Raw genomic sequence first — 27,886 nt, forward strand, 5'->3', positions numbered from 1 at the left:
AGAGATGCACTGTGGGGTGGCCCTCCTCCCATTTCAATAGCTCCCCTTTTCCTACAAAGCTTCAGCCAGAGTCCATGGGTTATCTGAGTCCATCTGGGCCAGCCGGATTTACCCCTGCTCCCTCACTGCCTTGGTGGAGGGAAAGGGAGAATTCTCATTTCAGGTTACTGAGTTCCTTCCCTACATAACAATAATTGTGATACTTTAAAGTGTTTATTATGTACCAAGCACTGTACGGAGCTCTGGGGTGGCTCTAAGATAATCAGGTCCCACACTGGGCTCACAGTCTGGAACAAGCATTGAATCCCTATTTTGCGGGTGAGGTAACTGAGACCCAGAGGAAGCGAAGTGACTTGCCCAAATTCACATAACAGGTGTGTGGTAGAGCCGGAATTAGAACCCAGGTCCTCTGACTTCCAGGCCCGTGCTATTTCCCCTAGGCCACAGTGCTTCCACGCTGAGTAAAGAGAAGGTGGAGATTCAGCTGAGTGGTTGCTTGGGATAGGATCTCAGTGAAGTGGGCTGGTTCCACACCCCGGGAAGGAACCACAGGGGCTGGTGACCCTGAGGCTTCCATCTGTGGCGATCAAGTCCTTGTTCCCCTCACCCCTGAACCACCCCAGCCTCGCCCACCCCTGCTCTCTGGAAAGACCCGAAATCTTCCCAGAGTGGCTGGAGGTCTAAATCAAGTCTTTCTGACCTGTCGACTCTCCCACCCAGCCTCTGCCTCTCAAACCTCCCTCCCCTCTGCCCCCCACCCCCGGTTCCCCCAAGCTCTATCCCCTTTCTGTCCCCTCTCCATCCCTCTGGAAGAAATAGACCCACAGCTGGGTCAGTAGGAGGGTTTATTGTTGCAGTGAACAAGGTGGGAGCACAGGATGGTGGGAGGAGTTTCCCTCCTGACGGGTGTCAGCCTCGCCCCATTTCCCAGGTCAGGAGTGGGGAAGGAGGCCTGCCCCCAACCCCAGAAAGATGGAGTTTGGTCTGGCTAAGAGGGGCGAGACTGAGGAGGCTATTGGCAGTTAAGGAAGAGGAGGAAGGGTATGGAGGGCTGGGGCATGGGGTTAGGCATCGATTTCCAGGCCCTGAGGTATGGTCCCATGAGGAGATTGGGAAAGGTTCAATCCATGGAACCTCATGGTTGTATATCCAGCGGGGTCCCTGGGGTTGGGGCCAGGGTCACCAACATTTTTTTTACATTGCAAATCTATTTGCCCTTGGAAAATCTCCTCCCAGAGAGGGCATGGGCTGGGGGGTGCGGTATCCCAAATATCCTAAAGTCCTGCCTCTCACAGCCAGCCATCCGTCCTTCCTGCCGCTCCTTTCCTCCTTCCTTCCCCCAATCCCCCTCTCCCTCGCCCATCCTCTCTGCCACTCGCTTCTGCTCCTGTCTCTCTGTTCTGAAACTAAACAGATATTGACAAACCCAATGCACGGAGGCCCTAAGTGGTACTAGTCAGACTGCCAGGGGAGATCAGGATCTGACTCCGTCTCCTCCAAGGCACTTACACAGGACTGGAGCTTTTGAGAAGAGATGGCTGGGGCCAGCAGTGGAGGTTTTAAAGCATGGGAGTCAGAGATGCCCCAAAGGGGTGAAGGTTGGGGGTGTCAGCGGGTATCTATGAGGACTTTGGGAAGTCCTTCTGAGCAGAGGTCCCCCCCCTCCTCCTCCCAGCCCCCACCTTCCCAATTTTGCAGGGTGGGAAGAGACTTTTGGAGGTCATTTGTCCATTACCCTGCCTCCCGATGTGGCTAGACAGGCTGAGGGAAAGGAGGGTTGGGAGTGGGATCGAAGGGTTGGGAGCAGTAATAGTGAGGTTACTGTACATTATTTTATGAGCACTGAGGCGGAAATGGACATTTCTGTCAGAGTAGGGTGGCCCTTATGGAGGGCTTGGAGCGGGGGGTGTCTGGCTGAACGATGGGTGGGTTGGGCCCAGAGCGGTCCCAGGGCTAGGATCAGGCTCTCTCACAGACTGGCGGGTCTCCGGGACCTTGGCTGTGGGCCTGGGACCGGCTCAGTTCTTCTTGTAGAGCGAGCTGTAATGGCTGCGGCCGTAGATGGGCTCCATGGTGCTGGGTCGGAAAAAGCCGTCGCTGACCCGGCGGGTGGGCTTCTCCCGATAAGAGGAAAAGATGGACCTGCGGGTGGCGGGGGTCTCCGGCTCGAAGCCGGGGCTCCGGGACAGAGGGGCCCGCGATTCTGCCGCAGCCGCTGCCCGGGGTTGGGTGAAGAGCTTGTCCTCTAGGCCCAGGAAGGAGAGGGCTGCCGAGCTGCGGGGGCTCCTCCAGTTCCCGCGGGGCTGCCACTTGCTTGGGGACTCTGGCTGGGGGGCCGGCTGGCTCTCCTCCGGCCCTTCAGCGGCGGGGGGTGGGTCATCCATGAACTCACTCTCTGGCTCCATCAGGGATAATCTGGGGAGCTGAGACCCCGGAGGGCGAGGACGGTGGGTGGCTGAGGACCACGTGTCAGCACGTTTCCCCCAGGGGAAGGACTCCACCCGGACCCATCCTTGAGAATGACCCTGCCAAGGTCTTGCCTGGGGGGCGGGTAGAGGTGAGAAGAGAGCCAAGGCCAGGTCCTCTCCACTTTTTACTGGCCAGCAATACTTTCCCAAGCCAAGTTTGCTTGGGAAACAAAGGGGCCCAGGACAGAATGCCAAGGACGGTGCCCCCGGTCCTCCTAGCACCTTTCTTAGCACCAGCTCACAAGGGCCCGGGATCCTCAGCTTGGCTCATGCCCAGTGGTATATGGAACTGGTCATACCCCTAGGCCGGGTTGGCTGAGTCCCGGGCGGTGGAAGACATTGGCCTACTGAATCAATCTCCTCCATGGAGGGGAGGAATTCCGCACTGAGCCATGTCAGGTGGGGAGGGAGAGCAGTCGGGGCACTTTCTTTCCCCAGACTTGGCCCTGTGGCTAGGCACAGCCCCAGTCCTGGAAAGAACTGCCAGGGTGTCATCTGGCAAGGAAGGGGAGATCCGACCCCACCAGCCCCACCGGACAAGGAAAGAATAATGTGAGGTCAGGGTCCCCTGGGTGCTCTCTCCAGGCCCCTAAGCCAAAATAGCTGCTGGTCGAAAAAGAAGCTGGCAAGGTCCGGAGGGAGTAGGGAGGGAAAGGGCAAGGCCTTGCAGAGGATCAGGGCTGGGGGAGGGCAGTGAACAGAATGGAGGAGCAGAGAACAAAGTTCTGGGACAAATAGGGCAGGATAGTCACGACGATGATAATAATGGTGCCTGGCAAGCGCTTACTATGTGCCAAGCACTGTACTGAGCACTGGAGTTGATGCAAGAAAAGCAGATTGGACCAGGAGTGACTGGAGGGTGTTGGAAAGTGGAGGACCCAAAGGGGAGGAAAGGGCGAGTCTGTGAAAAACCAGGTCCCTAGCTCCCACATCCCCTTCCCCAGTGCCCGATGTGGGAAATTGGGTCCCTTATGAGTAGGAAGAAACTGGTCCCTTGAGCAAAGCCCCTCCCTGCCCTCCACCCACCACGTCCCCACAGACAGACATGACTGAGGACTCAGCTCCAGATCCACAGTGCCTTTGGCCAGATGTCCACCATCCCAGGGAGCCCCTGCCCCATCCCAGGCTCTACCAGGTCCCTGTCCCTCGAGCTTCCCTCTCCAAACCCCAGCTTCAGCCTTGGCATCCCTGGGAGACAGAGTCGGGGTGCCCTTCGTCTATCCCCTCAGTAGCCGGGGACCCTGCCCTCTGTCCAACAGCCTCTAGACCCCCTCCCCACCTCACCCTCCCCTTGCTCGTGGCCCCGTGGCCCCAGCGGGAACTCACCGGCACATAGTGCACCACGGTCCCCACCAGGGCATCCGAGAACGACTTGGCCCGCTCCTTGGCCCCGGAGACCGCCCTGCGAGGGGTCAGGTGCAGAAGCCCTCCTGCGATGTCCCAGGCGGTGTGGGGCACCCACTTGACGACGGACACTGTGGTCAGGTAGGCAGACTGCAGGCTGTGGGCCAGGCTGTCCAGGAGACCCCTGGAGCCCGCGGCAGATGCCGGCTGGGGCGAGAACCACATGGGGCCCGGTCCATCACCCTGCCAGCCACTCCGGACCCCAGGCCCTCCTGAATCAACCTGCCTCCCTCAAGGGCTCCAGGCAGAGCTGTGGGGACCACCCCTCACACACCCCTCACCTCATTTAGTTTGCTCTCTTCTTCCTTCTTCACTTCAGGCTCCTCTTCTTCCTCCTCCTCCTCTTCCTCCTCCTCCTCCTCATCCACTTCCCCCTCCTGGGCCCAGCTCTTCCGCCAGGCTTTGGAAGGGCCCTGGCCCCCGGTCACCACGTGGAGAGCAGTTGATGCCCCCCACTGGGCCATGTTGCTCTGAGAGAGGCCAGGCCACAGTGGGATGGGTTGGTGGCCCTGAGCATCCCTACACCACACAGGTACCGGCCCAGGGCAGACCCTACTTGGGGATGTCCCAGGGCAACAGTTCCCCAGTGTGGACCCTGGGACATCCTGGGACCTTGGGGGTGGCTCCAGGACAACTCTGCCCCAAGGCAGACCCTGCCCCAGGATGGGTCCTGCCTCAAGATGGACTCTGGCCCAAGGCAGCCCACCCCAGGCCAGCCCTGCTCCAGAGCAAACCCACCCAGGATGACCCTGTCCCAGACCCTCAGAGCCCCCAGAGTCCCTGGGCTTCCAGCAGGTCCCTGCACGGATGAGCATGGAGCCATCCAGTGGACACCCACAGCAGTGTAAAGCCAGAACCCTAGGGTGGGCAGAACTACAGAAGCAGGTATCCTATCCACTAAGGGAGTACTGAAAGAAACCAATCAGGGAACCAGAGGCTCGGTGTGGGACGGCAAGTGATTGGGCTACACAGCCCAGCTGGTGTGGGCCATGAAACTCCCCAGAGCTCCCTACAGACTTGGGACCCAGCGGGGCTTCACCAGAGAGGCTGTGGGTGCCCACAGTGCCCTGAGGAATAAAAAATGACAGATTCCAGTGGCCCCCTCCACTTCTGAGGCCTGTGGATCACCAACAGGAACTTAAACACAGACCACATGCTACTAGGGTATTCCCCCAAACTGGATCTCAGTGACCGGCAGCATGGACAGGGGGTGCCAATGGTGATGAGGACCAGATCCTCAGTGGGTGGTACACAGGGCATGGGCAGGGCAGAGGTACGGGGCCTGCCAGCAGAGAGGAATAACCAGGCCCATCCCTTGACTCTTCTCTCATTCCCCCACCTCCTGACCCTGCTGCTTGGACATCCAGCAGCAAAGACAGAAGCCAAGAGTAGGGCTCCGGCTATTCTTTTACCTCTGGGTTGGGGTGCCCAGAAGCGGAGCCTGGGCATCAGGGGTGGTGCTTGCCTCTCCCAGCGGGCCCCCTCCCCTTGAAGTTGAACGAGTGAGCACTCACCAGTGGGGCCACCCCAGGGATCCACAGTGCCAATGCGTGTCCTCGCCGCAGGGTCCAGGCCGTCGTGCGGTAGGCGCGCTGGGAGACGGTGCCGGCGAGGGTCCCAATCCTGCGCACGAAGCCGGGTTTCTGCCTGGGGGCCTGAGGGTGGGGGGGACTGGGGTGCCCCAGCACTGTTGCTGGACATGGAGATGGACAGGAGGGCAGAGAGAAAATCCACAGGGAAGAAGGACATCACTCAGTAGGTGATCAGTAGTGTGTAAAGAGCACTTACTTTGTGTTGAACACTTTACTAAGCACTTGGGAGAGTACAATATAGTTTGTAGACTCAATCCCTGCCTTGAAGGAGCTTGAAGGAGCACACAGCCTAGCCGTGAGACACTAAAATAAATCGCAGGAAAGAGGAAGCAAGGAACTTTAAAGATATGGTAATGATAATAATAATTATGGTACTTGTTAACCGCCTACTATGTGCCAAGCACTGTTCTAAGCTCTGGGGTAGATATAAATTAATCAGGTTGGACATAGGCCCTATACCACATAGGGCTCACACTTTTAATCCCCATTTAGAGATGCGGTTACTGAGTCCCAGAGAAGTTAAGTGACTTGTCAAGGTCACACAGCAGAAATGTGGCAGAACCGGGATTAGAACTCAGGTCCTTCTGACTCCCAGGCCCATGTTCTCTCCACTAAGCCATGCTGCTTCTCATGCTACATATGATTGTTACTGGGGGCGGGCACCCCAAGTCCTTAGGGTATGAGTATCCTAGTGTACTCCCATATAGGTGCTGCAGAGGTGCTGAAATAACAGTAGGAACAGGGTGATGGGAGATTAATCAGGGAAGGCCTCTTCGAGGAGATGCCATTTTAGAAGACCTTTGAGATGAAGCTTATACTGTGAGTCCCATATAGGACAATATGTCCAACCCGTTTATCTTGTATCTAACCCCCAGCTCAGTATAGTGCTTGGCACACAATAAGTGCTTAACAAGTACCACTCCAAAAAAAAAAAAAAGAGGTTCACAGTGCCAGAGAGGAGAGCGAGGCCCAACGAGAAGATTGGTTTGAGAAGAGCCAAGCCTATAAGCTGAGGTATAGTGGGAGAGAAGTGAAGCCAAGTAGGAGGGAGAGAGCTGAGTGAGCACTTTGAGGCACAGTGAATCCGGATGACACGCGTAGGCATCTGGCTGCAAACTTGCCCCCAAACCCAGAGTCGCCCAGTGATTTCTATGACCCGGGAAGCCCCAGCACCAGAACCCACTTGCCCCCCACCCCGTGCCCGGCATTGGCCCTTCGGCTCCAGGACGGCAGGTGGGAAAGTACCCGGCTTGTCCTCGGGAGGCATGACCAAGTCCACCAGCTTCTCGATGTTGTCCAGGGCCAAGTCAACACCACAGGACGCCAGCCGGCCGACGCGGGTGCTGGAGGCGAACTCGGCCGTGTCCCTTGCCGCGCCCCAGGCGAGTTCGCAGCCAGTGAGGGCGGCGCCCAGGACTTTATCTGACGTGCTGGCCAGGGGCACGCTGATGCTGTTCCTGGCACTGCGGAGGCGGGTGGAGATGGTGTCCTTCAGTTCTGAGGCCAGCTGGAAGCAGAGTAGGTGGGCGGGGGGGTAGGCGGCCGGAGAGAGAATCCCCCTTTAGGGCTCAGAACCTCTCCACTGCTGAGTTCCAGTTTCATGGAGCAGAGACAGGCCCTTGGGCACCCAACGGGTCCAACGGGGCAAGGGGACGGAGGGGTCCGATTGGCCAAGGGGCAGGTGTAAGAAAAGGGAGGAGCTTACCTTGTCCGGAGGGTACTGGAGAGCTGGGATCTTTTCTTCCAGGTGGTCCAGTCCCCGACACGCCAGCTCATTGGCTGCAGTGACTGAAGCACCAAGATGGCGTTGGGGGTCCAATATCCAGGACCCAAAGGGTTCTTTTTTTTTTAATTATTCTTGTTAAGCTCTTACTATGCATCAGGTAGTGTTCAAAGGGCTGGGGTGGGTCGGTCAATTGCTGTTGAATCGTTTCCGATTCACAATAACTCCCTGGACCCACTTTTGCTAGAACGTCCTACTTTCGCCTCATTCTGCCATGTGTATCCACTGAGTTTTCTTGGTAAAAATATGGAAGTAGTTTACCACTGTCTTCTTCCGCAGAGCTGGGGTAGATACAAGCTAATCAAGCCCGATCCAGTCCCTATCCCACGTAGAGAGAGAAGCAGGGTGGCTTAGTGGATAGAGCCTGAGCCTGAGAGTCAGAAGGACCTGGGTTCTAATCCCAGCTCTACCACTTGCCTGCTGGGTGACCTTGGGCAAATCACTTGACTTCTCCGGGCCTCAGTTACCCCCATTTGTAAAATGGGGATTAAGATTGTGAGCTCCATGTGGGACATGAATCCTGTGTCCAAATTGATTATCTTATATCTACCCCAGTGCTTAGAACAGTACCTGGCACATAGTAATAATGTTGGTGTTTGTTAAGCGCTTACTACGTGCAGAGCACTGTTCTAAGCGCTGGGGTAGATACAAGGTCATCAGGTTGCCCCACGTGAGGCTCACAGTTAATCCCCATTTTACAGATGAGGTAACTGAGGCACAGAGAAGTGAAGTGACTTGCCCATAGTCACACAGCTGACAAGTGGCAGAGCCGGGAGTCGAACCCATGACCTCTGACTCCGAAGCCCAGGCTCTTTCCACTGAGCCACGGTGCTTCCCATAGTAGGTGTTTAACAAACTCCACAATAAAAAAAAACGGATCTTACAGTCTAAGAGGGAGAACAGGTATTGCATCTCCATTTTGCAGGTGAGGAAATTTAGGTACAGAGAAGTAAAGTGACTTGCTCAAGGTCACACAACAGGTTTGTGGCAGAGCTGGGATTAGAACCCAAATCCTCTGGCTCCCAAAGCCTGTACTTTATCCACTAGGCCACACTGCTTCAATTCACACAACAAGGCTGGAGTCCTCTGCCTGGGAGGATCAACGGCTTGAAGCTGGGCATTGGAAGTCCAGAGTCAAGGAATATTCTAGGACATAGGCAGCCTTAGTAGTCCCCTGAGCCTCTGGGGTCTGTACTTGAGAAGCCCCCCTGGCCCAGGGGGCACCCAATCAAGAGACATCCTACTTCATCACTTGGTCCTCTCTGGTCTGGAGCCATGGTGGGGATAAGAAAGAGTCACTGGGGTGTGGAATGGCTGTTTTGGGGTTTTTTTAAAAAATGGTACTTGTTAAATGCTTACTAGGTGCCAGGCACTGTACTAACCGCTTGGGAGAGTACAGTATAACAATAAGAAGACAAGTTTCCTGCCCACAGCGAGTTTACAGTAGATGAGGAAGTGTGGCACAGAGAAGTGAAGTGACTTGCCCAAGTTCACACAGCAAATAGTGGAGCCAGGAGTAGAACACAGATCCTCTGACTTCCAGGCTCACGATCTGTCCACAAGGCAATGCTGCTTCTCACTCTTCTGGTTGGGGCATAGGGGCTGAGACTTGGGGGAGTGGTGAAAGCAGGGGAAGTATACTTAATTCCATCCTTAAATTGTTTCCTCCCCTTTCCACCAAACTGAGCTCCTGGATCCACTGCTTTCTGAGCCTGATCCTCTGGAGCACTTTGCCCTGCTCCTGGCCAACAGAGGAAGAGTTAGGAGCAGCCCAGGGGCTGGAGAAACCTGAGAGATGCCAACCGGACTGTCCACCTCTCCTGTTTGGCCTAGGCTGTGTCCCCCCAGGGTGGTGAGAGAAGGGGCCACTGGCTCTTGAGGGACCCAGGCACTGGAGTCTACTGGGTATTGCACCAACCGGCTCTGTCAGTCCTTGGAAGAGCCCCTTGGGACCCAGGACACTCTCTCTAGGGTGGCCATCTACTAGGCTTTAGCTGGCCTGTCCCCTGGCATCTTGGTATTTGGAAAGAGGCAGTCCTCCAAGGAGTACTCCATATTTTTAAGGGTCATCACCTGCCATTCCAAATTACCCCCCCGTCGTCCTGACCCTCCAGCAACCTGGGGTGGGTATGAGGTAAACAACGATGTAGATTTTCCTTGACCTCCACTCTAGAGACCCCAGAACTGCAGCGAGGCCTAGTGGAGAGAACACCAGCCTGGTCAGAAAGTCCCGGGTTCTAATTGCAGTTCTGCCACTTGTCTGCCGTGTGACCTTGGGGGAGTCACTTCCTTTCTGTGTGCCTCAGTTACTTCATCGGTAAAATGGGGATTAAGACTGTGGGCCCCATGTGGGGCATGGACTGCGTCCAACCTGATTAGCCTTCATCTACCCTAGCACTTAGAACAGTGCCAGGTACATAGTAAGCACTTTACAGATACCTTAAAAAAAAAACCTGTCGGTTGGCAGGTGTCCCTGTGGAGTTGGGGGTTGGAGGGTGGAAGCTGGCTTCTGGCCTCTGCACCCAGTTGGCCCCAGTCATGGGCTCTTGTTCTCGTGGGTGAGCCATGGCAGGGACTTTCGTGCCTGTGGCTCAACTGCTCCTTCTCCTCCAGAGGACAGAGCCCTGGGATTCCCCTTGGTGCCACCCACCTAGGGCTAAAGCCCCTTGGAGGTTAGGGGCATGAATGAGACAGTCATGCGCCAACCCCCCATTGGCCCCCAGACTTACACTGAGGCTCCAACTTGCGCACTACAGGCTCCATGCCCCATGCGGCCAGGTTGCTGGCGCCCTGCATGCCTTTCTCATAGGCGTTGCACACCGATGCCACAAGGGGGTGAGCCTCTTTGGTGCTGGTGTAGGTCTTCTGGAAACACTCACAGGTACCGCTCACCACGGGCAGCTGGAAGACCCTCTGGAGCACGTTGTCCTGGTCCCGGCCAAGAGAGAAAGAGTTCGGAGCGGCCCTGGCCCTGGAGAAACTTGGGAGATGCCAACCGGGCTGCCCACCTCTCCGGTTTGGCATAGGCTGAGGGTCCCCGGCGTGGTGAGAGAAGGGGTCACTGGCTCTTGAGGGACCCAGGAACTGTAGTATTTGCAGCTGGTAGGTTTGGGTCTACCAACTCTGTTATAATGTACTCTCCCAAGGGTTTAGCATAGTACTCTGCATAGAGTAAGGGATCAATAAATGCCATCGATGTTGATGATGATGGTGGTGATTAATTATTGGTCCATCTCCACCTCCATTGTCCAGAGAGGTGGGGGTGGACCCTGGCTTCCCAAGGGAAGTTGAGATGGACTTTGGTTATCCCACGCCCCACAGACTTTCTCCCACTTTACCTTGAGGGCAGAGATCGTGTCTAATCTACTCGTCCTCTCCCAAGCACTTAGCACAGAGCCCTGCACACAGTAAGCTCTCAATAAATGCTATAGATTGACTGATTGATCCCTGTCCCCTCCTCCACTCCTTCCCCACTTCCCAACTGACGAGTCTAGGGAAGTTGGGGTCCCCTCTGACTTCTCCCTCCACCCAGAGAGGGCACCCCTGGGTTCCCCAGCCTATTGGAGGCCCTCGATCACAGATTTCTGGAGGCTCACGGTTATTAAACATCCCAGTGCCTAGGACAGTGCTTTGGGCCCTGGGAACACTCATTCCATAGCTTTGTGGGCTCCCAAAATGGGGTGCCTTGTTTCTATGTCTCGAAAGATAATTAAACTGTGTCTTGCCAGGAAACACAGGCCAACTACCCCTTGCTTACACCATGTGAGCCCTACCTACTGGGAAGAGTGTGTAGTGGAAAAATTGAGCTCTACTGTTCATATGGGTACACATTTATGAATCCATATGTACCAGATAATTATAATAATGATAATGGTACTTGTTAAGTGCTTACTATGTGCAAAGTACTGTTCTAAGCACTGAAGTAAATATTAGTTAATCAGGTTGGACACAGTCCCTGCCCCACATGGGGCTCACACTCTTAATCCCCATTGGACAGATGAGGTAACTGAGTCCCAGAGAAGTGACTTGACCAAGGCCACACAGCAGAGACGTGGCGGAGACAGGTTTAGAACCCAGGTCCATCTGACTCCCAAGCATCTGGCCCCTGACCTGAGTTTTTCCCTAGATGGGAGCGCTCCCAGGGCTCAGAACAAGGGCTCAGGGGACCCAGACTCTAGACTTCAGAATGGTAGGGAATTGTCAGGGCACCCTGGGAATACAGTCGGGAGCAGAGCACTATCACTGCAGGCTCTTTCCTTCCCCTCCTGGACTGTCACCTCCAGGAGTTGACAGTTCAGTGTCTCCTGGTGTGGCTTTTTCGTTTGTCTTTTGTCCCTTGAGAAGTATTCATTGTTTCATTCATTCAATCATATTTATTGAGCACTTACTTTGTGCAAAGCACCATACTGAGCGCTTGGGAGAGTACAATATAACAATAAACAGAAATATTCTCTGTCCACAAGCAGTATGCCACCGTGGAAAGAGCACAGGCCTGGGAGCCGAAGTACATGGGTTCTAATACTGGCTCTACCACTTGTCTGTAGTGTGACCTGGACCATTTTGACCCCTTTCTTACTTTCCTTCTCTCTTTTTCCATGCCCACTCTGATCCTCGGAGACTTCAACATCCACATGGATGTACCTGGTGACTCCTCTGTTGCCCACCATCATTCCTTGTCTCCACCAACCTCCTGCTCCACCCCACCTCACCCACTTGTCAACTTGGTCATACCCTCCATCTCATCATCTCTTACTGCTGCACTATCTCCACCTCATCAACTCTGAAATCCCTCTCTTTGACCATAACTTTCTCACCTGCCTCCTCTCTTACACTCCTCCCCCTGTAAATCTGTATTATACCCCCACAGAGACCTCCGCTCTCTCAATCCCATCTGTCTCTCTCAGCACATCACACCCAACCTTGCCTCCCTATCCACTCTTCTCACTCTTGATGACCAGATTGATGTTCTCGACCACCCTCTCTACTAAACTCAACTCACTCGCTCCCCTATCCCTTCATCACTCTCACACCACTAACCCACAGCCCTGGATCACTGCCACTGTCCGCCTCCTTCGCTCTTATGCTCGAGCTGCTGAACGCTGCTGGCGAAAGTCTAAACATCAGGACAACCTTGTTCACTTTAAATTTGTCCTTTCCTGCCTTAACTCTGCCCTCTCCTTTGCCAAGCAAAACTATTTTTCTTCCCTTAATGACACCCACGCCCATCAGCCTCATCAGCTGTTCTGGACATTTAACTCCCTCCTCAGGTCTTCCTTTCCAAACTCCTAAAGCAGGTCGTCTTCACTCACTGCCTCGAATTCCTCAACTCCAACTCCCTCCTGGACCCCCTTCAATCTGGCTTCCGTCCCCTCCACTCCACCGAAACTGCCCTCTCAAAGGTCACCAATGACTTCCTTCTTGCCAAATCCAATGACTCCCATTCTATCTTAATCCTTCTCGACCTCTCAGCTGCCTTTGACACTGTCAACCATCCCCTTCTCCTCAATACGTTAACCAACTTCGGCTTCACGGACTCCGTCCTCTCCTGGTTCTCCTCATCTCTCTGGCCATTCATTCTCAGTCTCCTTCGTGGGCTCCTCCTCCCCCTCCCAGTTCCTAACTGTAGGTTCTCCTCAAGACTCAGTTCTTGGTCCCCTTCTGTTCTCCATCTACACTCACTCCCTCGGTGAACTCATTCGCTCCCAAGGCTTCAATTATCATCTTTACGCAGATGGCACCCAAATCTACATCTCCTCCCCGTTCTCTCTCCCTCCCTCCAGGCTCGTATCTCCTCTTGCCTTCAGGACATCCCCACCTGTATGTCCGCCTACCACCTAAAACTCAATATGTTCAAGACTGAGCTCCTTGTCTTCCCTCCCAAACCCTGTCCCCTCCCTGACTTTCCCTTCACTGGGGACAGCACTACCATCCTTCCCGTCTCACAAGCCTGCAACCTTGGTGTCATCCTTGACTCTGCTCTCTCATTCACCCCACACATCCAATCTGTCACCAAGACCTGCAGGTCTCACCTTCACAACATCCGCCCTTTCCTCTCCATCCAAACCACTACCTTGTTGGTACAATTTCTCATCATATCCCGACTGGATTACTGCATCAGCCTCCTTTCTGATCTCCCAACCTCCTGTCTCTCCGCTTCAATCTATACTTCACTCTGCTGCCCAGATTATCTTTCTACAGAAACGCTCTGGGCATGTCAACCCCCTCCTCAAAAACCTCTAGTGGTTGCCCATCAACCTTCGCATGAAACAAAAGCTCCTCACTCTTGGCTTCAAAGCTCTCCATCACCTTTCCCCCTCCTACCTCACCTCCCTTCTCTCCTTCTACAGCCCAGCCCACACACTCCACTCCTTTTCCACTAACCTCCTCACTGTGCCCCGTTCTTGCCTGTCCCGCCATTGACCCCTGGCCCATGTCCTACCTCTGGCCTGGAATGCCCTTCCTCCTCACATCTGCCAAACTAGCTCTCTTCCCCACTTCAAAGCCCTACTGAGAGCCCATCTCCTCCAGGAGGCCTTCCCAGACTGAACCCCCCTTTCCCTCTGCTCCTCCTCTCCCCATCACCTCTACTCCCTTCCTCTGCTCTGCCCCCTTCCGTGCCCCACAGCACTTGTGTATGCTTGTACATATTTTTTGTTCTATTCCTTTTATTAATGATGTGTATATCTATAGTTCTATTTATCCATTTTGATGCTACTGCTGCCTGTCTACTTGTTTTGTTGCCTGTCTCCCCCTTCTAGACTGTGAGCCTGTTGCTGGGTAGGGATTGTCTCCATCTGTTGCCGAATTGTACTTTCCAAGGGCTTAGTACACTGCTCTGCACACAGTAAGAGCTCAATAAATACAATTGAATGAATGAATGAATTTAACTTCTCTGTGCCTCAGTTTCCTCATCTATAAAATGGGGATTAAATCCTATTCCCTCCTACCTAGACTGTGAGCCCTATGTGGGACAGGGACTGTGTCTAACCTTATAATCTTATATCTACCTCAGCACTAGAACAGCACACAGTTAGCACTTAACAAATACCCTAATTAATTAATTAAAATAAGTTGGAAGTGTATTCTTAGCACTCGCCAGTTGTGTGACCTTAAGCAAGTCACTTAACTTCTCTGGGCCTTAGTCTCCTCACCTGTAAAATGGAGGATAAATACCTAGTCTCCCTCCCTCTTCGACTGGGAGCCTCATGAGGGACAGAGACACGGTCAGACCTGATTATCTTCTAACTACCCCAGTGGTTAGCACAGTGCCTGGCACATAGTCATCTTTGACAAATGCCACAATTTTTTTGATTATTAGCCCTGTTGGTCTAAAGCAATCCCTTTGGGATTATACTAGAAAAGGGCTGTGGAAATATAAACTATAGTGTGCTAGTGTGAGCACTGAGGAGGAATCACAATGATATTAATAATCACCCACTAGTTCCTATTGTTTTAATGGTATTTGTTAAACACTTTGTAACTACTACTACAGCCTGTACAGTACTACTGTTCAGTGCTCACTATGTGCCAGACACTGAACTAAGCGCTAGATTCAAGCTAATCAGGTTGGACAAAGTTCATGTCCCACATGAGGCTCACAGTATTAATCCCCATTTTATAGATGAGGTAACTGAGGAACAGGCACAGATAAATAAGTGACTTGCCCAGGATCACACAGTGGACAAGTGGTAGAGATGGGATTAAACCCCAGGGTCTTCACCCTTCTGGGCCCATGCTCTTTCCTCTTAGCTATGTTGCTTCTCCACCTTCCTCAAGGAGCACTCTTCCCATCACCCCATCACCCTCCCACCCTTGATCCATTACCAACATCATTCCATAGCCCTTTCAGCATTCCCGGGAGGGAAGATGCGAGGTAAGAAAAGGGTGAACAACTCAACCAAGGCTAGAGATCCATAGATTTTCCCGGATTTCTTCCCTTAGCCTAAATCTCTCCCGCAACCTTTCCTCTCCCTGTTCTTGCAGACATGCATCATACTCACTGGACTGTTTCCATCTGTTGCGGGCAGATTCTTGTTGGCCGCCATCCCGGCTCGTCAGCCTGCAACACAGAAGTCCCCGACCCCATCGGATGAGCCCAGCTGGGCTCGGAATCCCCCTTCCTTTCTTTGGGGTCCGTGGTGAGGGCTCTTGCCTTGGTGCTGGCCGGATGGTAGCCCTAGGACCCCAGGACTTGGGTCCCGGCTTGGGATGGTAGCCAGCACCCTCCTCGTCTAAAGCGTAGGAGCCACACCTCACCCCGTAGGGAGGACTGGGATTTTCCCTCAACTCAGTGTCTCCCGGGCATCCACAAGGCATTGAAAAGAGGGAGAGAAAGTGCAGGGAAATTCACACAGGGGTGAAGATCTCAGGGTTTGGCTCTAGAAGGTTTGGGAATGAGGGAGAGAGAAGGGGGAGGGGCACCACAGGATGTAATGCACTCAATCAAATTTATGTGAGCGCTTTCTGTATGCGGAGCACTGTACTAAGCGCTTGGAAAGTGCAATTCAGTAATAAAGAGAGAAAATCCCTGCCCACACTGGGCTAACAATCTAGAAGGGGGGAGACAGACATCAAAACAAGTAAACAGGAATTAATATAAATAAAAAGAATTATAGATATATACGCAGCAAAACAAGTAAACAGGCATCAGTAGAATTATAGATATATACATATATACATAAGTGCCTTGCGGTGGCGGCGGGAGGGAAGAGCAAAGGGAGGGGCAGCTGAGGAAAAGTGGGGCTTAGTCGGGGAAGGCCTTTTGGAGGTAAGGCTTCATCTAGCCCTGGATCCCTCTTCCATCATGAGGGTGAAGTTCAAAGCCCCCCACCCCTACCTTCTCTCCCTCTCCTCAGCCAGCCAAAAAAAGAAACCGGTACCAAGTCTAAAGAACCAGGTCTGAATGGGACCTGGGCCATGACTGAGTGAAGGCAAGGAGTGAGGGATTCCTTGGAAGGTTCATCTTCTGTAATCTGGAGTCTTTTAACCCACCCTCTCAACCATTCCCCCCTCTCTGCCCAGCCGAAGATCCCAGGAACAGCCCTCTCCCTCCCCAACTCCCCTCAAACGCTTGGAAACAGCAAGGGAGGAGATACAGGGGTTACCCCAGCTGCGGGTGGCTGAGACAGTTCTCCTAAATACCAGCTGCCCAGTCCCCAGACGGCCAAGCTCCAGCAGGCTTCCCAGGGCGGAGAGAGTCGCCTCGGGCCGTGAGCTCTCCAGTAGCTCTGGGCGAGGGCAACAGTGCCTGGCACGATCCTGCTAGCTAGACTCCACCTTCCCAGCCAGGGAGGGGAGACGGGATGGGAGAGGTTTGGCAGCTGGTTCCCATGGCAATCTGTGCAGGGTCCCTTTGGGGGCCATCAGGCTTTGGCCTGGCTGATTGGATGGCACGCTGGGTGGTTCATTTTGCCTCCCAGGAATAAAGGGGCGTGGGCGGGGGGAGATGAATCAGTGAATCACAGAATTCTGAAGTTGGAAGGGACCTCAGAAGCCCCCTGGTCCCGAAATTATTCTTTCCTTAAAAATATCTTATTTCTTAAGGGTACCTTCTCCCATTCCTTTTTGCGTCACCCTTGCTTTTGGATTTGTACTCTTTATTCACCCCTCCCCAGCCTCACAGCATTTACATGCATATCTGTAATTTATTTATTTGTATTAATGTTCGTCTCCCCCTTCTAGACTGTAAGCTCATTGTGGGCAGGGAATGTGTCTTCCAACTCTATTCTATTGTACTCTCCCAAGTGCTTAGTTCAGTGCTCTCTACACTGATTGACTGATTAAGGATCTCCAGAGATAATAATGTTGGTATTTGTTAAGTGCTTACTATGTGCAGAGCACTGTTCTAAGCACTGGGGGGGGGATACAGGGTAATCAGGTTGTGTCACATGAGGCTCACAGTTAATCCCCATTTTACAGATGAGGGAACTGAGGCACAGAGAAGTGAAATGACTTGCCCACAGTCACACAGCTGATAAGCCGCAGAGCCGGGATTCGAACCCATGAGCTCTGACTCTCAAGCCCGGACTCTTCCTACTGAGCCACGCTGCTTCTCAGAGATGGAGTTTCCCCATGGTGTCTTCACTGACCTGAAATACCTGGGCCTTAACTGGGGCAAGCTGCAGCAGAAAAGATGATAAACTTGTAATGGGTAGGGAACATGTCTGTTAATTCTGTTGAATTGTAGTAACCCAAGTGATTAGTCCAGTGCTCTCTCTAAGGATAATAAGTACTCAGTAAAGGAGAATTAGGAGAAGCAGCATGGCTCAGTGGAAAGAGCCCGGGCGTGGAAGTCAGAAATCATGGGTTTGAATCCCGGCTCTGCCACTTGTCCACTGTGTGACTATGGGCAAGTCACTCAACTTCTCTGTGCCTCAGTTACCTCATCTGTAAAATGGGGATTAAAACCGTGAGCCCCACGGGGACAACCTGATCACCCTGTATCTACCCCAGCATTTAGAACAGTGCTCTGCACATAGTAAGCACTTAACAAATACCAACATTATTATAAAGCATTCAATAGAAGAAAGAGCATGGGCCTGTGAGTCAGGGGATGTGGGTTCTAATCCCGGCTCTGCCACGTGTCTGCTACGTGACCTTGGGCAAGTCACCTCACTTTTCTGAGCCTGTTACCTCATCTGTAAAATGGGGATCAAGAATGTGAGACCATGTGGGACAGGGACTATGTCCAACCTGATTACATTGTATCCTCCCTAACGCTTAATACGGTGCCTGGCATATGTATGCACTTAACAAATGCCATTATTATTATTATTATTATTAATAATAGATATCATTGATTGATTCATTCACTGATTCCATTCAGCGTTCTGAGCTCAGCTCTCTCCCATGCCCTTTGACGTTCAGTCGAGTCACTTAGTGAGCCACAGTTCACCAGTTCACATACTAGACTGTAAACCGGTCCAGGACCAGGAAAGTGGCAAATTGCTCCATGATGAGGAAAGGGTCCTTTCCTGCTTTTGCACGTTCCCCAAATGTTCCAAACTCAGTAGGCATTCAGCACAATGCCGAGCTGGTGCTGACAGCAAGCCAAAAGCCTAGCCGAGAATGTAGGACAGCAGCGTGGTACTCAGTGGAGCCGTTAACTGGATCTTCTTGTCCCCACACGCCGGAGGAGGGATTGTCCCAACAAAGGCTCTGCAGGAGGGTCTGGACAGTCAAGAGCCCTCTGAATAGGGCCCATGGCCCAGGGTCCAGCGCTTAGAACAGGACTCCAGTGCTTCAAACAGTGCTTGGCACCTAGTAAGCATTTAACAAACACCATAATTACAAATTATTATTATTAGGGTCCGGCCTGAAGCCCCTCCTCAACACATTAATGATGGTTGCCAGGACCCTGAGAAAGGGAGCAGAAGGACTGGCCAAAGCCCAGCTCCCTGCCCCAGGGATGATGGGAAGACAAGAACTTTTCAGTTAGTAAATAAACATTCCTCACCCAAAGTGTGAAGCAGAGGAATGAAATAAATGGACTTTTCTTGCTCCTGGGAGAAATGTGGCAATTTGTCTCATGTTCCTGGTGGGGAGGGATGGCGACAGGGCAGAATGTGTGGGTAGAGAGCACCGCTTTAGTTGCTACATCTCCATGCCCTTCCACACAGACCAGGGCATAGGGCAAGCTGGGATGGTGGAGGGGGCAAATAGCAATTGTTCTTTGTAGGGGTGTGTGTCTTACAGCATTTTACATGCCTTTTGTTATTGTCACCACCACCCAAATTCCATTAAGTAGGGGGCAGGCCCGGATCCGAAGAGCAGGGAATATTGTAATGTTGCCAGAGTGGAAGGATTAGCTGGGGGCTAGAGGGAGACCATTAAACTCCTCAGGCCCCAGAGAAGAGTTTTTCTAATGGTATTTTTCTTAATGGTATTTGTTAAGCACTTACTATGTGCCAGACACTGTACTAAGCACTGGACACAAGTTAATCACATTAGACACAGTCCCTGTCCTACATAGAGCTCACAGTCTTAATCCCCATTTTTCAGATGAGGTAATTGAGAAACAGAGAAGTAAAGTAACTTCCCCAAGGTCACACAGCAGACGTGGCAGAGGCAGGATTCGAACCCAGATCCTTTTGATTTCCAGGCCCCTGCTCTATCCACTAGGCCATGTGGCTTCTGGGATTAACACACCCCCGGGATTTGTCACAGGCTATGGTCTAGGTTCAAGATGAAACCCAGTGGGCAGTACCAAGGCAGAGGGGGGCAGAGAAAGCTGATGAGTAGGGTAACCTTGCCCACCCAGTTTGGGATCCAAACGCTCACAGCAGCTGTGCATGTGGTTATACAAGTAGTGACCCCTGCAAATCTCTGCCTACTGAACCAGTGAACGGGCAGAAGTAGTTTCAGAAAATGCCCTTCCCTCATCCATCTCCTCCCCACTTCTCTCCAAGTCCCCTCCCATCCTGCCCCAGAGTCATGGGGTATGGGGTAGGCCTGGGTCTTTGGGAAGCTGTTTCTTCAATTCCCCTAAAATCTAAAAGCTCTACTGGGCTGGTCCCTCTGCTTCTGTCTCACCAAGCACAATGTAGGTCAATGATCAGAGGTGAAAGGCCCCGAAAATGTTCCCCTCTCTAGAGGAGAGACAGGAGCTGAGTCACTCCTCCAGTTTGTAGGTTGAAGGGCAGACCTGTCGCTAGCCAGTTCTCTGTTGCATATAAACTGGGAACTTTTTTCATTTCTAGAGCCTCCCAAGAATGGATTGCCCCATTGCTTGTTGATCTATGGGATGTATTTGGTCATCGAGAGCTTTCTCTTTTCTGAGCAAAGTTGGGAGATTTGGGGGGAAATCAGTCAGGAACAATTTTCACAGTTCTCTTCATTCACTATGCCTTAGCTCTCACTCGGGTCTCCACAAGCTCACCTAACCGTACCGTGCTCTCAACACTCCTTTTTCCTTGGACCCCCATGCATGCTGATGCCCCAGCCTGGAGCTCCTTCCCCAAAGATCCACCAGACCCCCAGCTCTCCCCATCTTTAAAGTCCTCCTAAAACCCTTCCATCTCTAGGAAGCCTTTCCCAATGAATTCACAGTCAATCAATCAAACAGTGGTATGTTTTGAGTGTTTACAGTGTTCAGAGCACTGTTCTTAGGGTTTGGTAATCAGTTGCACTTAGCCCCTTCATGTACTTAAATCCTCTCCTCAGCACTAGGTACATAGGTATTTACCGAAATTTATTTGTGCATTCGTGTTATTTATTCTGCTATCTCATCCTCATGTGTGGGTACTGCTTCTTGCTTTATCTGTGTTCTTCCTCTGGCTTTCACTATCTGTATAGATCATTGTTTTCTCCTCCATTAGACTGTAAGCTCCTTCAGGGAGCGGAACTGGTCTCCTGCTACTGCTTCACTCTCCAAAGTCTTGGGGGCAGAGCCGAGGACTCAGTAGGTGCCCAAATGCCACCGTTTGATTGGCTGAAATGAAAACTCTAAAGAATTGAGGTAAATGTGAAGAATTCCTCTACCCGACTCAGACACACAGATTCAACTGGTCCAGCAATTTATTAGCCAGAATTAGTCGATATTGCGACCTAGAGCTAAAAATATTTAATTTTTTTAAAATGCCATCATTTTCATCTTGATTTTTCCATTTCCCTCAAAAGCCCCCCAGAAGCCAGAGATTCCTTCCTAAATCTAGTGTTTTGGCTCAGAATGGCTAGTGGGCAGTTATGGGCCGGGCAGTCCCCAACGTCTCTTTTCTGCATTTCACTCCCAGGCTCAGGCTAATTCAGAGGGGAGCCTCTCACCAGTCCTGGGATCCATCTTCCACCCCTCCCAGGATGCATCTTCCAGCTCACCTCTCCCTCTGATCTCCCTTTAATAGGGCTGGACTAGCCTTCTTGGAAGACAACTCAACACCGGACATAAATGGCTGTAGAAAAGAGACAGGTTAGTGTGATCCCTGACTCTGTGAAAACCTAGATAACCTAACCATTTCCCCAGGAGGTGATTCTTTTTGCCGACCAAATATCAGACTGAACAAGGCACAGGAGGTGATTCTCTAAGGCTCAGTCACTAGCTTGAAAGACTTTCTGTCTGTGATCTTTAAAAAGAAAGAGGAAAAAAAATTTCATCCTCGGAGGAAAGCCCTGATTCCTAGCGTGAATTTCTTAATAGTGGTATTTGTTAATTGCTTACTATATGCCAAGCACTGTTCTAAGTGCTGGGAAAGTTACAAGGTAATCAGGTTGGACACAGTCCCTGTCCCTCATGGGGCTCGCAATCTAAATAGGAGGGGAAACAGGTATTGAATTCCCATTTCACAGATGAGGTAACTAGGCACAGAGAAATGAAATGACTAGCCCCAGGTCACACAGCAGGTATTTGGCGGAGCAGGGATTAGAACTCAGGTCCTCTGACTCCCAAGCTCATGCTTTTTCCACTAGGCCAGGCTGCTTCTTGGCAACAGAGGGGCAAAGTGTGTGGTCATAAGCAGAGTCCACTGTCATGCTCTAAAGAACTGCGATCTACACCCAAGCTGTGAGTCAAAGGCTATCTATTTGAAAATGCCGGGAAGTCTGATAACCTAAGGGCAGGAGGGGAGGGGGTGGAAAGTACTGTGAGGGTTCTATTGTCACCCACAGTCACAGCAGGAGGGCAGGGCCCCCAAAATAAGGAAAAAACAGAAGCAGGATTTTTAAAGATCTGCTCCGCTCCCATCCCCCAAAAAGTTTGTCCCGACCAGATAAACAGTCCCTGGGACCAGCGTTACTGCAAAATGTTCCCTCCCTCCAGCCTTCCCCCATCTCTCATCCAGGTTAGAGTTGGCGATTTGGACAAAGCCCTGACTGGGGTTAAGTCAAAACAGAAGAATTAGAATCTGCAGAAGAGGACATGCTTCCCCAGAGGGGAGGTCCAGGAAGTTCCCTGAATGTTCAAAATCCATCTCAGCCCCTCTCCCACCCTCAGGAGCCGGTCCTGCAGGCGTTCTGGTGGGAACGGGGGCCAACATCCCATCCTTCTCAGGATACCAGCCCCCAATCCCAACACCAGCTCACTTGGACCTCAGTCTCATCTGGGGATTTGCCACCGTAAGGATGCCCACCAAGGAGGAGACAAGACCACCCAGGCCAATAACCCCAGGATTGGACTTGTAGATATTCAGTTGGTCCAGGGGGTTCAGAATGTCACAGAGATTCTTCACGGTGTCGAGCAGCAAAGCAGGGTGCCTTTTCAGAGCCCGGAACAGGAGGAGGAGCAAAGACTGGAGCCACTCGGTCTCCTCGTCCGCCACACTCAGCTCTGTATGGCTCTGCAGCCCAGATTCCTCCCTCCTAGCCTTGTCCTGAGAAATCTCCTCCATCTGCAGGGAGATCTCGTAGGCATCCCTGATCAGGTTCAGCAGGAGAGAATAGTAGTAGTAGCGGGCGGCCCACCCGCGCCACTTCTCCTTGTCCACGCTGGGGACGAGTCCGACGCTCCTGGCCCAGAGGACCATATCGCAGACAAAGTAGATGATGCGGCTCAGGTTGGCAGCGGACAGGCAGACCCGGGGCACGGGGTCGGCCATTTGGACGCTCTGCTGGGTGGCTTGGATTGCGTGTACCACGTTGCCCAGTCGGAACCCTGCGGGAAGGACACACCAGAATGAATGCGGCTTCTCGCCGGTCCTGTAATGGGCATGCTGGGCCATCAAATGCAGGCAGAACACCCCTCCCCACACCACCCCCAACCACCACAAGGTCAACTCGGACTTTAATCAGGCAAACGATGGATATGGGAGGGGGGTCGGGGGAAGAGAAAGTTTGGAGGGTGGGAAGACGGCCATGCTGCAATAGGGAATCTCTTGCTTGGGAGATATGTTCTGGCTCTCCACACACCGCATTTCAACCTGAGCCTGCTCCAATATGGTCTCGGGTTGGGGGAGGGTCAGAGAAATGAACAGGATGGGCAGGATCGAAACGACCAAGTTTCCAACTCTACCTACTTAGATTATATTCTGGAAGGGAGGTGGTGGGGCCACCCCAATTTCAAGCATCCCCTTTTCCTTTGAGCTGGGGCTCTGCTTTCTGATGATAACTGTTCTCCCCTGTGATCAGACACGTCTCTGCTGCACTGTTTCAACCGAGATCCTCATATGACAAGCTGAGCCAAACTGAGACTGTCCCATCATTGCTTATAATTAAATTGAATTCCACAGGATTAAACATTTTGTGGATAGAGCACCAAGCTAGCCATGCAAATAGTTTAAAAAGGCCTCCCCACTAGCATTCACCAGGAACGGAAGATGATGATGGGAAGAAATGGGGATCGGAGACAACAGGGGAAGCCTTGTTGAGGCCACCAAATGACCCCTAGTAACAATAATAATAATAATAACTGTGGGATTTAAGTTTTTCTTTTTATTTTTAAGCACTTGCTATGTACCAGACACTGTACTAAGCACTGGGATAATATAGGATAAACAGGGTGGACAAATTCCCTGTCCCACATGGAGCTCATAATCTTAATTCCCACCTGCAAGCTACAACTCCCCCTCCTATTTTCATCACTGCCATTGCCCAGGTGGCCAAGGAACTCGGGCAGTGGGGGTGACAGTGGTGTTGGGCACGCCCGCTCTGCCAAGGGTAAAAAATGGCAGCAGATCAGTGGGCCCTGCCCTTGGACCCTAGGACCCAACTTGCTACAAGTGCCATTCTTGCCAAGCTCTCAGCACGGACCCCCAAACAGGAGAGGAGTTGGATCTTGCCTGGTCCCGAAGCCCATCCAAGCTCGTAAGGACTGATGCCCTCTTTTGGCACAAGTGCAATGCACAGAACAGCATCATAAAGAAGGTGAGCTGTTGTGGCGAACAATGGGGGACTCATGAAACCTCTCACTTGTTTCTGTTTCCTCTTCTGTAAAATGAGGACAAAAATAGGAACAGGAATCCCTGATGAAGGACTGTTTGGTTAAAGATAGGGAACCTCTTGGAAAATGTGCGGGTCCCTGTAGAGGAGAAGGATTCTGAGTAGGAGGCACTGTCCCTCGGGAAGTGGGGTACTTACATTTACGGCCAGTGCTCACACTAGATTCCAGTCTCTTGAGTTTCATGACCACCTCCTCCTTGCCATCCTTAGGCTCTAATACATATCTAAGCAACATGCATGTGTACTGAGTAGCTCTGGAATGGAAAAACGAGGAAAATGATTCATGAGTCAAACAAAAACTCCATTCACAGGTGATGGGAAGGGGGCACGACAAGAGGAGAGAGATGGTGTCTGGTTGGAAGCAAAAAACCCAGAAAAGCTTTCTGGACAGGAGGAGCAGAACTGGGTAGTACAAAAGAGGCAAATCCCACTCTGAAAACCTCATGGGTCCAACACGTCACGGGTCAGAAAAACAGCACAAAGGTGATGGCCGAAGATTCAGAAACAACAGCGCCAAAACCAATATTCTTTTGGCACAGACAGCTGGCCACAGAAGAGGATGTGGCCAGGGAAAGAAACCACATAAAAAATGAGCTGAAGTTCAAACGGTGTTTCATTATTAAGCCTCTCATCTTCGTGGGGAAAACTGCTTCTGCTCCAGTCAGTTTATTGCCATACTTATATCGTGAAGCTGGAAAGGTCAGGGAGGGTCAGGCCCTTCTGAATGCACACCTCAGCAATCTAAAAGGCTCTATTACACCCCAGCAATCTAAAAGGTTCCATTAACACCCCATAGATAAAGTCAGGCAGAAAGGGGCAGGAATTAAGTCTCGGGCACAGAGTAATGGCACCCACCTGAAAAGAAAAAGTGGAAAAGTAGACGGAAGTCAGAAAAGGAGAATTTAGGCAAGCAAAATTGGAACTACTGAAACTGGATTTTGATCTAGAGCCCTGGGGCTAAGCAGGTTTTTAGGAGGGGGCCATGGTGTAATCAACATGGACAATAAGTCAAGGCTTCAGCTTAACTTTTCAAAGAAAGGGTTTGTAAGGGTTTAAGGAAGGTGCCTTAATAAAGGCATCCTTTATTTAACCTGTCTCCCGGCTGCCTGTCCATTCTTTGAGGTTGGACGGTTCTTGGAGATTTTCATAAATTTTTAGCTTTAAGAAAAAGTGCACGGACTCACACTCAAGTGCTGTGTATGGCAGGTAATATATGCAGAGCCTCTCGTGTCCCCACCCCTTTAACCTTTGGCCACATGTCCTGCCCAGACCCTGTGCAATATCTTCAAACTCTACTATGTCCCCTATCGCTAATCTATTTCATTGTCTGTTTCCCCCTGTAGAAAGTAAGGTCCTGGTAATCAGGGACTGCGTCTACTAATTCCACCGCATTGTACTTTCCCAAGAGTTTATTACAGTGCTCTGCACAAAGCGAGTGTTCAGTAAGTACCACTGACTAAAACACCTCTCTGAGAGACTGCGTGAGGAGGAGGTGTTGGGGGGAGGGACTGGGGAGGGTCTTCTCATCAGAGGTGGGGCTTCAAAGCAGGGACCCTGGTGTCCGAGGACTGGATGGACTGGAGGTAATCCAGAGCTTTCTTTCAAGCTGGGCGAAGGGGAAGAGGTTGCTGGCTTAACTTTCACAGGCTGTAGGCTCACTATAGGCAGGGAATATGTCTACCAATTCTGTTATACTGTACTCTCCCAACCTCTTAGTATGGTGCCCTGTACACAGTAAGTGCTCAATAAATACAATTGATTGAGTGGGCCTGTTTCCCGACAGATCAGAAAATAGATGGAAAAGGCCACGGGAGACGGGGACAGTGGGAAAGGAAAGTAGTTGAGCTCCACTCCCAGGATGGGCACAGAGTTCCAGCTCTTGGGCCCTGGGTGGGCAGTGGGTGCCCTTGATCAGGGTTAGAGGCAGGGGCATGGAGGTCAGTAGGGAGGGGTGTATGCCCCTGGTCTGGGGCAGAAGCTGGGACATAGGCTGGTCACCCGACCCGGCAGTGTGGGAGGGAGTCTGTGTGGGTGGTAGCTGGGGCAAGCACTGGGGGGCAGCTGGAGTTGGGGGAGATCTGTGGGTGCGGGAATGTGTGTGGTCACTCGGGAGGGCGTGGAGATCTTTGGGGGTAGTCACCCGGGCCCGGGTAGGGGGTCGGGGGTGGTGGGTCATGGGGATAATTGTTGGGGCGACAACTCTGGGCCAGTGGAGAGGGGTCTCTGGGAGTGGTCACCCTAGGGGGCAGTGGGAGGGGGTTTGTGTGGATGATAGCCCGGATGGACAGTGGGGAACAGTTGGGAGATATATAGGGGTGGTTCCCTGGATGGGTATTGGGAGGGGTTTTGTGTTAGTGGTTGCCCGGATGGCGGTGGGGGACAGTTGGGGGATCTGTAGGGGTGGTCCTCCGAGTGGACGGTGGGGGCTAATAGGGGGGTCTGTCGGGGTGGTCGCCCGGGTGGGTAGCGGGGCTCAGTAGGCGGGGATCTGCAGGGTGGTCGACCGTATGGGCAGTGGGGGTCATTGGGGGGGGGGTTCTGCGGGGTGGTGGCCCGGGTGGGCAATGGGGGTCAGTAGGGGCGGTATGCAGGGTGGGTAGTTTAGTGGTCTGTGGGATGATCACCTGGGTGGGCAATAGAGATCAGAAGGGGGGGCTTGTGCGGGGTAGGAAGCGGGGGCCAGTAGCGGGGTCTGCGGGGTGGTGTCCGGGGGGCAGTGGGGGTCAGTAGGGTGGTCTGTGGGGTGATCGCCCGGGTGGGCAATGGGAGTCACTGGGGGGTCTGCGGGGTGGGTAGTGAGGGGCAGTAGAGTGGTCTGTGAGATGATCACCCGGCTGGGCAATGAGGGTCAGAAGGGGGGTGTCTACGGGGTAGGTAGTGGGGGCAGTAGAGGGGTCTGCGGGGTGGTGTCCCGGGCGGGCAGTGGGGCGGGGGGTGAAGGGGTGCCCCCCCCCACCCCGGGTGGTGGCCGGAGTGAGCTGCAGGACCGGCCCCCGGCGCTCACCTGAAGAGCCGGTCCCGGCCCTGGGTCTGGTTGGTGAAGCGGATGAAGAAGTCCATGGTGCGGGGTGGGGGGAGGCCGGCGGCGGCCGGGGCGGGGGGGTCCGGCTCGGCCGTTCGGGGCTGGGCCCGGGGCCCGCGGCGCCTCCGAGGACCCGAGCGAAGGCGGGACTTCCTGGCCCGCCCGGTTGTGACCGTTACCAAGGCGACGGGACAACAGCTGTGGCGGCAGGTGAGTCCAGCCTGGGGCCCGGCATCCATCCTCCCTTCCCACCGCCCTTCCCGGAGAACCGCAGATCTGGGGGACAAACCCAGACCCAGACCCACTTCCCGAAGGTCCTGGGAGAACCCCAGACCCAGGCCCTCCTCCCAAAGGTCCTGGGAGAAACCCAGACCCAGATGGGAGAAACCCAGACCCTCCTCCCAAAGGTCCTGGGAGAACCCCAGACATAGGCCCTCCTTCCGAAGGTCCTGGGAGAACCCCAGACCCAGGCCCACCTCCCGAAGATCCTGGGAGAACCCCAGACCCAGGCCCTCCTCCCGAAGGTCCTGGGAGAAACCCAGTCCCTGTCCCTCTTCCCGAAGGTCGTGGGAGAAACCCAGACCCTGGCCCCTGTCCAGAAGGTCCTGGGAGAAACCCTGACCCAGATGGGAGAAACCCAGAGCCAGACCCTCCTCCCAAAGGTCCTGGGAGAACCCCAGACCCAGGCGCCACCTCCCGAAGGTCCTGGGAGACCCCCAGACCCAGGCCCACCTCCCGAAGGTCCTGGGAGAAC

General features: G+C 52.9%; 3 protein-coding genes across 3 annotated transcripts in view; 1 reads left to right on the plus strand and 2 right to left on the minus strand.

Annotated features, from left to right (window-relative positions):
• Positions 1-828: 828 nt before the first annotated feature.
• On the minus strand, positions 829-16,501 carry PLIN1 (perilipin 1). Its single transcript, XM_029064692.2, has 9 exons — positions 16,352-16,501; positions 15,248-15,306; positions 9,977-10,175; positions 7,170-7,252; positions 6,710-6,971; positions 5,387-5,565; positions 4,154-4,342; positions 3,795-4,019; positions 829-2,423 (listed from the first exon to the last, which is right to left on the minus strand). The coding sequence occupies exons 2-9, from the start codon at positions 15,290-15,292 to the stop codon at positions 2,019-2,021; spliced, it is 1,587 nt and encodes a 528-aa protein (XP_028920525.1). The 5' UTR covers positions 15,293-15,306; positions 16,352-16,501; the 3' UTR covers positions 829-2,018.
• Positions 16,502-21,740: 5,239 nt separating this feature from the next.
• On the minus strand, positions 21,741-27,222 carry PEX11A (peroxisomal biogenesis factor 11 alpha). The gene is made up of 3 exons (XM_029066178.2): positions 27,115-27,222; positions 24,249-24,364; positions 21,741-22,827 (listed from the first exon to the last, which is right to left on the minus strand). The coding sequence occupies exons 1-3, from the start codon at positions 27,168-27,170 to the stop codon at positions 22,256-22,258; spliced, it is 744 nt and encodes a 247-aa protein (XP_028922011.1). The 5' UTR covers positions 27,171-27,222; the 3' UTR covers positions 21,741-22,255.
• Positions 27,223-27,268: 46 nt separating this feature from the next.
• Positions 27,269-27,886, plus strand: part of WDR93 (WD repeat domain 93) — a 32,566-nt gene continuing 31,948 nt past the window's right edge. Inside the window, exon 1 of the mRNA XM_029066176.1 lies at positions 27,269-27,342. The gene's annotated coding sequence lies outside the window, so the exon portion shown is untranslated. The remainder of the gene's footprint in view (positions 27,343-27,886) is intronic.

This window comes from Ornithorhynchus anatinus, chromosome 5 (genome assembly GCF_004115215.2).
Source record: "Ornithorhynchus anatinus isolate Pmale09 chromosome 5, mOrnAna1.pri.v4, whole genome shotgun sequence".
In the NCBI taxonomy this organism is placed as follows: Eukaryota; Metazoa; Chordata; class Mammalia; order Monotremata; family Ornithorhynchidae; genus Ornithorhynchus; species Ornithorhynchus anatinus.

Coding starts and splice junctions, on each gene's coding strand:
- PLIN1 (XM_029064692.2), bottom strand. CDS start 15,292: ATGGCGGCCAACAAGAATCTGCCCGCAACAGATGGAAACAGTCCA. Junction 7,253..9,976: donor GCGCAAGTTGGAGCCTCAGT/GTAAGTCTGGGG, acceptor TTGGTGCTTCAG/TCACTGCAGCCAATGAGCTG. Junction 6,972..7,169: donor TCCAGTACCCTCCGGACAAG/GTAAGCTCCTCC, acceptor CTCTGCTTCCAG/CTGGCCTCAGAACTGAAGGA.
- PEX11A (XM_029066178.2), bottom strand. CDS start 27,170: ATGGACTTCTTCATCCGCTTCACCAACCAGACCCAGGGCCGGGACCGG. Junction 24,365..27,114: donor GGCCGGGACCGGCTCTTCAG/GTGAGCGCCGGG, acceptor TTTCCATTCCAG/AGCTACTCAGTACACATGCA. Junction 22,828..24,248: donor TGTGAGCACTGGCCGTAAAT/GTAAGTACCCCA, acceptor TCCTTCCCGCAG/GGTTCCGACTGGGCAACGTG.